Source organism: Anolis carolinensis, chromosome 5 (genome assembly GCF_035594765.1).
Source record: "Anolis carolinensis isolate JA03-04 chromosome 5, rAnoCar3.1.pri, whole genome shotgun sequence".
In the NCBI taxonomy this organism is placed as follows: Eukaryota; Metazoa; Chordata; class Lepidosauria; order Squamata; family Dactyloidae; genus Anolis; species Anolis carolinensis.
This window is the reverse complement of record NC_085845.1, coordinates 6764463-6776522: the sequence shown is the minus strand read 5'-3', so window position 1 is coordinate 6776522 and position 12060 is coordinate 6764463. Positions and strand designations below refer to the sequence as shown.

Below are 12060 nucleotides of genomic sequence, written 5' to 3'. Positions count from 1 at the left end.
TATTCTCTTTAACGCTTTCCTAAAGCATATCTCTTCTTCAATGACATCTCCCCACAAAAGAACTACAAGTTAGTCCTCCATATCTGTCAGGTACCAGGAGCTTGGAGAAGAGAAGCTGAAACGGGACATTACAACCAGGTTGAAATATTTCAAAGGATGTCCCATTGAGGAGGAATGGGCACGGCTTGCTTTCTGCTGCTCTAGAGACCAAAAAAAAAAAAAAAAGACATTCTACCTAAACATTAGGAAGAACATCTGTCTGATGGTGGAATATACTGCCTGGAAGTCTAGTGGAGTCTCGTTCTTTGGAAATTTTCAAGCAGAAGATGGATGGCCATCTGTCAGGAGGGCTTTATCGTGGCAGAAAGGAGTTGGATGGGATGGCCTTTGGGGTGTCTTCCACCTCTATGATTCTGTGTATAAATCCAATCCATCCAATAAGTATACAATGAAATCAGGACAGCAAACAAAGAACAACACTTGGAAAACAGCAGAATTCTAGACAAGAAACAATCAGGGTCAGCTAACACTTCCCAACAAAGGATTCCCTCAGGCAGGAGGCAGCCACGCTTTGCAGCAGCAAGGCCGTTCATTGGTGATCAATGTTGCTAATTGCAACATTCACACTTGCCTCAAACAGGCAAGAGTTCTTTCTCTCACCCTGGATATTTCACAGATATATAAACCCGGTGGCGAAGTGTGTTAAAGCACTGAACTGCTGAACTTACAAAAGGTCCCGCCCGCTGTTAGCTCCAGCTCCTGCCAACCTAGCAGTTCGAAAACATGCAAATGTGAGTAGATCAATAGGTACCGCTCCAGCGGGAAGGTAACGGCACTCCATGCAGTCATGCCGGCCACATGACCTTGGAGATGTCTACGGACAACGCTGGCTCTTCGGTTTAGAAATGGAGATGAGCACAAACTCCCAGAGTCAGACATGACTGGACTTAACGTCAGGGGAAACCTTTACCTTTACTTATAAACCTCACTTGCTTCGTTTCCAACAGATCTCAAAACCTCTGAGGATGCCTGCCATAGTTGTGGGTGAAACATCAGGAGAGAATGCTTCTGAAACATGGCCATACATCCTGGAAACCTCACAGCAACCCAATATCGTATATACAGTAGAGTCTCACTTATCCAACATAAATGGGCCGGCAGAACGTTGGACAAGCGAATATGTTGGATAATAAGGAGGGACCAAGGAAAAGCCTATTAAACATCAAATTAGGTTATGATTTTACAAATTAAGCACCAAAACATCATGTTTTACAACAAATTTGACAGAAAAAGCAGTTCAATACACAGTAATGTTATGTTGTAATTACTGTATTTACGAATTTAGCACCAAAATATCACGATATATTGAAAACATTGACTACAAAAATGGCTTGGATAATCCATAAACTTGGATAAGCGAGGCTTGGATAAGTGAGACTCTACTGTGTGTATATATATATATATATATATATATATATATATATATATATATTTGTGCCAAGAGCAACTTGAGAAAGTGCAAGTCTTGCACTTTCCTTGCAGATAATTTTATGGTCCAGAAGGTAGAAGAGGCAACAAGGGGATCAGCAACTCTTGATCTAATCTTAACAAATGTGGAAGACCTGATCAATACAGTTGAAGTGGTTGGATCCTTAGGGGCAAGTGACCATGTGCTCCTGCAGTTTGCAATACAAAGGAATGCTGAAACTAAGACAAGTCAAACACGCATTCTGGACTTTAAGAGAGCTGACTTCCAAAAAATGAAGGAATTACTGAGCGGCATTCCATGGACGCCGATATTAAAAAACAAGGGAGTTAAGGATGGATGGGAGTTTTTCAAAAGTGAAATACTCAAGGCGCAAATGCAAACAGTGCCAACAAAGAAGAAAAATAAGACAAGTGCAAAGAAGCCAGAATGGATGTCCAAAGAACTTCTAACTGAGCTAAAGCTCAAAAGTGACATGCACAAGAAGTGGAAAAGGGGAGAAATCACCAAAGAAGAATTCAAACGTATAGCCAACTCCTGTAGGGAAAAGGTTCGCAAGGCTAAAGCGCAAAATGAGCTCAGGCTTGCCAGGGACATAAAAAACAACAAAAAAGGTTTTTTTGCTTATGTTGGTAGAAAAAGGAAGAAAAAGGAGGCGATAGGGCCACTGCAAGGAGTAGATGGGGTGATGGTGACAGGGGATAGGGAAAAGGCAGAACTGCTTAATGCCTTCTTTGCCTCGGTCTTCTCACAAAAAGAAAGCCATCTTCAACCTCAGCAACATGGAATGGACGAAGGATTGGGGGAAATCCAACCCCAAATAGGGAAACAAGTTGTCCAGGAACACCTGGCCACTCTAAACGAATTCAAGTCCCCAGGGCCAGATCAGCTACATCCAAGAGTATTGAAGGAACTAGCGGAAGTTATTTCAGAACCACTAGCAATTATCTTCGAGAGTTCTTGGAGAACGGGAGAAGTCCCAGCAGATTGGAGGAGGGCGAATGTGGTCCCTATCTTCAAGAAGGGAAAAAAGAACGACCCAAACAATTACCGTCCAGTCAGCCTCACATCGATACCAGGCAAAATTCTGGAAAAGATCATTAAGGAAGTGGTCTGCAAACACTTAGAAACAAATGCGGTCATTGCTAATAGTCAACACGGATTTACCAAAAACAAGTCATGCCAGACTAATCTGATCTCTTTTTTCGATAGAGTTACGAGTTGGGTCGATACAGGGAATGCCGTGGATGTAGCATATCTAGATTTCAGTAAGGCCTTCGACAAAGTCCCCCACGACCTTCTGGCAAACAAACTAGTAAAATGTGGGCTAGACAAAACTACGGTTAGGTGGATCTGTAATTGGCTAAGCGAACGAACCCAAAGGGTGCTCACCAATGCGTCGTCTTCATCATGGAAAGAAGTGACAAGTGGAGTGCCGCAGGGCTCCGTCCTGGGCCCGGTTCTGTTCAACATCTTTATTAACGACTTAGACGAAGGGTTAGAAGGCACGATCATCAAGTTTGCAGATGACACCAAACTCGGAGGGATAGCTAACACTCCAGAAGACAGGAGCAGAATTCAAAACGATCATGACAGACTAGAGAGATGGGCCGAAACTAACAAAATGAAGTTCAACAGGGACAAATGCAAGATACTTCACTTCGGCAGAAAAAATGGAAATCAAAGATACAGAATGGGGGACGCCTGGCTTGACAGCAGTGTGTGCGAAAAAGATCTTGGAGTCCTCGTGGACAACAAGTTAAACATGAGCCTACAATGTGATGCGGCAGCTAAAAAAGCCAATGGGATTTTGGCCTGCATCAATAGGGGAATAACGTCTAGATCCAGGGAAGTCATGCTCCCCCTCTATTCTGCCTTGGTCAGACCACACCTGGAATACTGTGTCCAATTTTGGGCACCACAGTTGAAGGGAGATGTTGACAAGCTGGAAAGCGTCCAGAGGAGGGCGACTAAAATGATTAAGGGTCTGGAGAACAAGCCCTATGAGGAGCGGCTTAAAGAGCTGGGCATGTTTAGCCTGCAGAAGAGAAGGCTGAGAGGAGACATGATAGCCATGTACAAATATGTGAGGGGAAGTCATAGGGAGGAGGGAGCAAGCTTGTTTTCTGCTGCCCTGCAGACTAGGACACGGAACAATGGCTTCAAACTACAGGAAAGGAGATTCCACCTGAACATCAGGAAGAACTTCCTCACTGTGAGAAGGGCTGTTCGGCAGTGGAACTCTCTCCCCCGGGCCGTGGTGGAGGCTCCTTCTTTGGAGGCTTTTAAGCAGAGGCTGGATGGCCATCTGTCGGGGGTGCTTTGAATGCGATTTCCTGCTTCTTAGCGGGGGGTTGGACTAGATGGCCCTTGAGGTCTCTTCCAACTCTACTATTCTATGATTCTATGATTCTATGATTCTATAAGTCGCTTCTGGTGTAAGAGAATTGGCTGTCTGCAAGGACATTGTCCAGAGGGTGCCCAAATGTTTTGATGTTTTTACCATCTTTCTGGGAGACTTCTCTCCTGTCCCAGCATGGAGCAGGAGCTGGTAGAGGGAGCTCACCTACGCTCTCCTTGGGTTGGATTCGAACCAGCAACAACCTTCAAGTCATCAGTCCTGCCGGCACAAGGGTTTAACCCATTGTGCCATTGGGCGCAGTATAATAATGTACTAGTTATATGATAACATAACATTCAACATTGACAAAAGGGAGCCCCCACTTTTTGATATAACATCTTATTTATCAACGGCTGAAGGGGCTATAATTCGGTCCCCCAACCTTTCAAGCCAACCCATGTCTTATCGATCCCTTTTTTCTCATTGACATCCCTACTTCTGAAAGGGAGACCCCCTCCCAAATATAACATTGTATTTAATAATGCCAAAAGGGAGCTATACTGTATTTCAAGCCAACCCACGCATATCCCTTTCTCCTCATTGACACCTCTACTTCTTTAATAATTATACAGTACTTCTTATAATTATATAATAATTATATATCATATTTTATATTACGAATAATATTAGTAACATACATAATATAAAACTATTATATATTAATATATTGTATATTATTATGCTGCAACACATCAGTACATTATACAATTAGTATTATGTCATATACTGTATTATATCCTACATTATACTGCACTCCCCCTTATTTACATCCTATCCTTTTAAACAGAGACACCCACCAATTTTAATAATTATATAGTATTTTATATAATAATAGAATAATATAATACCATAGATAATGCTATTAATAATATTATTAGTAATATATCTAATATACAATTATTTTATTACTATATTGTACTCTATTATTATACCACAACACACATAACATACCACCAGTATATTATACTATTAGTATATCATATATTGTATTATATACTACATTCGACTCTCCTTCCTCTTATTTACATCCTGTCCCTTTAAACAGAGACACCTCCCAATAATTATATAGTATTTTATATGACATAATAATTATATTATATATATAACTAATAATACTGTATTAGTAATATTATATACAAAATACAATCATTATATGATTATATTGTACTCTGCTATTATACCACAACACATATACCATCAGTATATTATACTATTAGTATAACATATATTGTATTATATCCCCCATTATACTCTCCTTCCCTTTATTTACATACTGTCCCTTTAAATAGAGGCACCTCCCAATTTTAATAATTATATAGTATTTTATAGAACATATTATATATATATATATATATATATATATATATATATTACTAATAATATTATTAGTAATATTATGTACAAAATACCATCATTATATTATTATATTGCACTCTGCTATTATACCACAACACATATACCACCAGTATATTATACTATTAGTATATCATATATTGTATTATATCCTACATTATACTCTCCTTCCCTTTATTTATATCCTGTCCCTTTAAATAGAGACACCTCCCAATTTTAATAATTATATAGAATTTTACATAATAGTAAAATAATTGTATTATATATAGTACTGATAATATAATTAGTAATATTATATATAATATACAATTGTTACTATACTGTACTCTATTATTATACCACAACACACATAATAAACGACTAGTACATTATACAGTAGAGTCTCACTTATCCAACATAAACAGGCCGGCAGAATGTTGGATAAGCGAATATGTTGGATAATAAGGAGGGATTAAGGAAAAGCCTATTAAACATCAAAATAGGTTATGATTTTACAAATTAAGCACCAAAACATTATGTTATACAACAAATTTGACAGAAAAAGTAGTTCAATACGCAGTAATGCTATGTAGTAATTACTGTATTTACGAATTTAGCACCAAAATATCACAATGTATTGAAAACATTGACTACAAAAATGCATTGGATAATCCAGAATGTTGGATAAGTGAGACTATATATTGTATTATATGCTACATTATACTCCCCTCCCCCTTATTTACATACTGTCCCTTTAAATAGAGATATACCCCAATTTTAATAATTATATTATATAAATTACTAATAATATTATTAGTAATATATTATATATAATATATAAGTATTATATTCCTATATTGGACTCTATTATTATATCACAACACACATAATATACCACCAGTGTATTATACTATTAGTATTATATCCTACATTATACTCCCCTTCCCCTTATTTACATTCTGTCCCTTTAAATAGAGACCCCAATTTCCCAAGCCAGACCCCCCCCAAAAAAGAATGTCCATTAGCAACAACAAAGGCCTCTCTTTCAAGCCCCCCACAATCCCCTTTTCTTTATTCAGACACTGTCCCTTTAAATAGAGACACTCCCCCCTTTGAGTCCATATCGAGTCTATCTCTGCTCTGACCTGACAATGGGCTGGGCTTTGGCGCGCCCCCTCCTGGCGGGGCCGGGCAAGTGCAGGAAGGGGCGCAGCAGCGACATGACGCCTCCTTCCTCCGCAGCCGCCGCCTCGCTTCTGCGGCACCAACGCCTTCCAACAGGGGAGAAACACCGGGACGAACCATTCCCTCAGCAGCTGGAGGGGGTTCGACACAAACCGATAGGGAGGAGAAAATAAACAAAAACGCACCAGCAGCCTCTAATGTTCTTTGGAGTCTATTGGAACTCATTTCGCCTTCACTCTATGAACTGTCTTATTTTTCTTTATTAAATTATCCCTCCAGGAAATAGTTCTTTCCCCAACTTCCCCCCCCCCGCCAGTGTATCACAATGGTACGGTCCAATAGGGCCAGTAGACTGAGAAAGAAAAGGAGGGTGGGGCCAATTCGAGGTTGGGATACGCCCCCTAGTAACGGCTGCACCGCGCGCCCCGCCCCTTGGCAACCGGTGCCAGCTGTTCCAGCCGACGGAGAAGTTAAACGGAGGGAGGAGCCAATCCGAGGTTGGGATACGCCCCCTGGACACCGGGCGCGCGGCTGCCCTGCCCCTTAGCAACCGTTGCCCGGCAACGAGAACGCCCCGCTCCTTAGTGATTTTTTTTTTTTAACCTCAGTCTGGACGCCATTTTAAGGAGAATAATAGAGTATTGTAAATATATGTATTATTTATTTTTATTTCTGTATTATTTTAGGGAGAATTATATATATATAATTTATTTTTATTGCTATATTACGTTAAGGAGAATAATAGTACTGTATTCATATATCTATATATAGGATTTATACACCTTCTTTTATTTATTTATTTATTTATTGAATGGCCTTGCCATTCTATTAAGGAAAATAAAAGTATTGTATGTGTATGTATGTATGTGTGTGTGTGTGTGTATATGTATATATATATATATATATATATATATATATATATATAATTTATTTTTATTTCTGTATTATTTTAGGGATATATGTATATACAGTAGAGTCTCACTTATCCAACATAAACGGGCCGGCAGAACGTTGGATATGTTGGATAACAAGGAGGGATTAAGGAAAAGCCTATTAAACATCAAAGTAGGTTATGATTTTACAAATCAAGCACCAAAACATCATGTTATACAATAAATTTGACAGAAAAAAAAGAGTTCAGTACGCAGTAATTTTATGTTGTAATTACTGTATTTACAAATTTAGCACCAAAATATCATGATATATTGAAAACATTGACTACAAAAATGGCATGGATAATCCAGAAGCTTGGATAAGCAAATGTTGGATAAGTAAGACTCTACCGTATATGAATTATACACCCTCCTATATTTATTTATTTATTGAATGGCCTTGCAGCTTGAAAGCCTGGATGCTTCCTGCCTGATGGAAGCCTATGTTGGAAGGTGTTGGCTGGACCTGATTGTTTCTTGGCTGGAATTCCCCTAACCAGGAAGCAGCCAGGCTTTGGAGCTGCTAGGTCATTCAGTGCTTATCCAGGTGTAGTAGTATATATTTACTGGATTCATTCACCTCTCCAGAGTTATTTATTTATTTAATTATAATGTATTTTTATTGCAAACTACAGTAGAGTCTCACTTATCCAAGCTAAACGGGCCGGCAGAAGTTTGGATAAGCAAATATCTTGGATAATAAGGAGGGATTAAGGAAAAGCCTATTAAACATCAAATTAGGTTATGATTTTACAAATTAAGCACCAAAACATCATGTTTTACAACAAATTTGACAGAAAAAGCAGTTCAATATGCAGTATTGTTATGTTGTAATTACTGTATTTATGAATTTAGCACCAAAATATCACAATATATTGAAAACATTGACTACAAAAATGGCTTGGATAATCCAGAAACTTGGATAGGCGATGCTTGGATTAATGAGACTCTACTGTAGCTTGGGTTATTTGAAAATGTCAGTCTTTTAGTTGTACAAAATGCATAATTTTGTGGGTGAACTGCAACTCCCATCATGCCATGTTAACCCCGGGAAACTCTTATCAGTCTTTAAAATTTGTTATGTTGGGTAAGTTTGCTCTGGATGCATCATCAGCAGGGTTCAGTGTGCTCTCTGGCTGTAGGGTAAACTACAATTCCCACTATGGTGAGTTGGTCCCCTCAAACCCCTCCAGTACATTGAGTTAACCATGGTGGCCCTGTGTGCCAAGTTTGGTCCAGGTCCATCATCAGTGGAGGTCACAGTTTCCCTGGTTGTGGGTGAACTACAACTCCCAGAAGGGAAGGTCAGCTCCTCTCAAACCCCACCAATAATAAAATTTCGGCATATCAGGTATGTGTGCCAAGTTTGGTCCAGATCCATCGGTGTTTGGGTTCACAGTGCTCTCTGCATGTAGGTGAACTACAGTTCTCTCAAATCAAGGTGAATTTTCCCCAAAGACCTCCAGTATTTTTTGCTGCTTATGTGGACTCTGTGTGCCAAGTTTGGTCCAATTCCATCTTTGGTGGAGTTCAGAGTGCTCATTGATTGTAGGTGAACTATACATCCCAGTACCTACAACTTCAAAATGCTCTCGCCAATTCACCTCAAAAACCACCAGTATTCAAATTTGGGCATATCGGGTATGTATGCCAAGTTTGGTCCAGATCCATCATTGTTTGGATTCTTAGTGCGCTCTGCATGTAGGTGAACTACAACTCCTATAAATCCCTCCAAAGACCCCCAGTATTTTTTCTTGGTCATAAGGGTTCTGTGCCAAGTGAGTTCCAGGTCCATCGTTGGTGGAGTTCATTGGTGGAACTATACACCCCAATACCTACAACTCCAAGAAATCATGGTGAATTCTCCCCAAACCTCTCCAGTATGTTCAGTTGCTTATCAATTCCTCTGTTTGCTGTGTGCTATAGGAAAGGGTAGGAAAGGGTTAAGGGAGAGGCAGTGGGCGGGGTCATGCAAATTCCACACCAATGGAGAGAGAAAGGAACACTGGGATGTCTGTGGTGGAGAAAAAACAAAATCCAGGACGAAATTGTCCCTGTACGAAAGCCTTCACTTGGGTGGTGGGCAGCATGGTGTTTGTGGAAGGCATTGGCAGGGCTCTTGGACATGTTCACGGTGCTCACTGTAATCTGCAATGTCATTGGATGAAGGTCCATTGGTGTCTCCTGAGTAGTGGAGCTATAGCTGTTTGTGGAAGTAGGAGCTTTTCTGTGGAAGTGGACACCCCAGCCACACACATATGTACATATTTTTATTTTTATCATGTGTACAGATAATAATAATAATAATAATAATAATAATAATAATAATAATAATAATACAGTCCTAAACACTTGGGAAGTGTTCGACTTGTGATTTTGTGATACGAAATCCAGTATATCTATCTTGTTTGCTGTGACATACTATGTAGTTGTGTCAATAATAATAATAGGATTTAAATACTTCCTTTTTCTCAGAATGAGATGATGACGATGATGATGACGATGATGATTATGACTACAGAGATATATTTATTTTAAAAATATACCTTTCTTCTCTTATTATATAGTCATTTTCATGTCATCCTTTCCCATGTTATTAATATTGGTCTTTTCATCTTCATTCAATCTGTATTTTTATAGATTTGTGTTAACTCAGGCATTCACTTCACTTTAAAAAGCATTTTTAACCTGGATTTTTCCTGAATTTTGGAATATTTCCATCTACATCATGAGATAAATTAGAGATGGGGCCCAAGTCTTGATGCGAAAGATATTTATGTTTCATGTATATGTAGCCTGAAGGTAATTTAACAGACAGTATTTTAAATTAGGGCACAAGCCAACGTTTTATGCCCCTGGTTAGTCCCAAATCTGAGAAAAGCCACTTCTTGCTGATTTTTAGAGAGCCAATTAAGGCTAATTAGCGCTGCTAATTGCGCTGCTAATTGGGCTGCCTGTCGGCTGGGTTGTAAGGACATAATAACTGTAATAACCAAACCGTGGCAGGATTTTACAACCTTTTATTATATGGGCTGGAGCTCAACTCCACCCTTTTAGATTTTTCCTTCCTAGTAACTTTGAGTTCCTTTGTCTTGTTAGGCAGGTTGAGTAAAGAATATATATTTCATATATAGTGAAGATCACGTCCACTGTTGTTCTGGAGGGGCAGAAGTCATGTAAGATGGGCTAATAGCAATAAAAGCAACAAATTCAATCTGATCTGGAAGGCTAAGAAGGGCCAGTCCTGGGCCCTTTCTACGCTACCATATAAAATCCAAATTATCTGCTTTGAACTGGATTATCTGGAAGTTTAGACTCATATAATCCTTTTCCAAACAGATAATGTGGATCATCCGATTTGATAATCTGGATTGTATGGCAGTGTAGAAGAGGCCCTGATTTGCACTTGGAAGGGAGGCAACCAACAAATATCAGGCAGTATTTTGCAATAAGGAAAGGGCTAACACACATCAGAGTATCTATTGCCTAAGAAAACCATATACAAGCAGGACTAAATACTCTTTAAAAAGGCACTAGATCCTGTTTGATCTTAGATGCTAAGCAAGTTCAGCTCTGGTTAGTAATTGGATGGGAGACCAAACAGAGGCAGGACTTGGCAAGGCATGTCTGAGGATTCCTTGCATAAGAGAAACTTATGAAAACCATGGGTTTGCTATAAACTGACAGGAAACTTGAAGGCAAATAAAGGCAAATCTATATCATCTATATCTCTATCCATATATACTATATTGTCTATTTCAAAGGAAGCTCAATGTGGATGGTCCACCTGTTACTACGCAAAAGAAGCCGACAACCGGTTTCAATGACAAAGCAGAAGATTCCCCGTCGTATAAAATGATTATCTCCCTTGATGCCCACTAATCTGGCTGAGCCTTGCCCGCCACTCTCCTGTTCTTGACCCCGTGCCCAACGCCTGCCCTACTGACCGCGCCAAGACCCGGCCCTTTGCTTCTGTGCCACGATTCAAAGAGGCTGAAGCGCTGAGCCTCCAAGTCGTGCCAATCTGCCCGGCAACTCACAAAGGCCCCTTTCCCCTTGGCATCACCCCAGGCCATTCAGAGGCTTCCGTTTTGCCCCATAAAGGAGACAAATCTTTGAGCCTGAGATCAAATGATGCCTGGAAAGCCTTCCTAATGATTCCAGCCAGGAATCCCTTCCTTGGTTCCCTCTCTTTCTCTCACACCCGTGAAAGTATATTTATATATAAATGCAATTACACTGCATCCCATACATTTCAAGTGTCCTGATTCAGCAGGACAGTTCCAATTAACTCTCTTTCATCATTTTACAATATGCCCCAGTTTCTCTCCTCTCCTTGGTTTTCTCATTATCCTGAGCTTGTTTGAGTCACAGCAAGCTGAGTTCCGAAGTGCAAAAGTAATGTTATGGAAACCTGGGAGTTGTTGTAGTTTGACAAGGTCTTTAGCCTTCTGTGCCAAAGAGCACAATGCCTTTCCAAACTACAATGCCCAGGATTCCATACCATTGAGGCATAGTAGTGAAAGTTGTGCAGTTTCTAGAAGAGATTATAAGTAGTGTTTTGCTTCTAAATAATAATTACAATCTGTTTGAAGCCACTTCTAAAGCACCTGCTTAACAATGGCTTAATTTCAATGAACCTGGTTACAGATTTTTCCCATGAGTAAAGCTTTCAACCTTGGCAAGGTGCCTACCTAGGCTTGTATCTAATTACTTCAGTGCAA

General features: G+C 39.6%; 1 protein-coding gene across 1 annotated transcript in view; it reads right to left on the bottom strand.

Moving 5' to 3' along the window:
• The window catches only part of dnaaf9 (dynein axonemal assembly factor 9), a 132195-nt gene extending 125703 nt beyond the window's left edge, over window positions 1-6492 (bottom strand). The window contains exon 1 of the mRNA XM_003225467.4: window positions 6365-6492. Within this exon, the coding sequence (XP_003225515.1) occupies window positions 6365-6441 (77 nt within the window). The 5' untranslated portion in view covers window positions 6442-6492. The remainder of the gene's footprint in view (window positions 1-6364) is intronic.
• Window positions 6493-12060: the final 5568 nt, after the last annotated feature.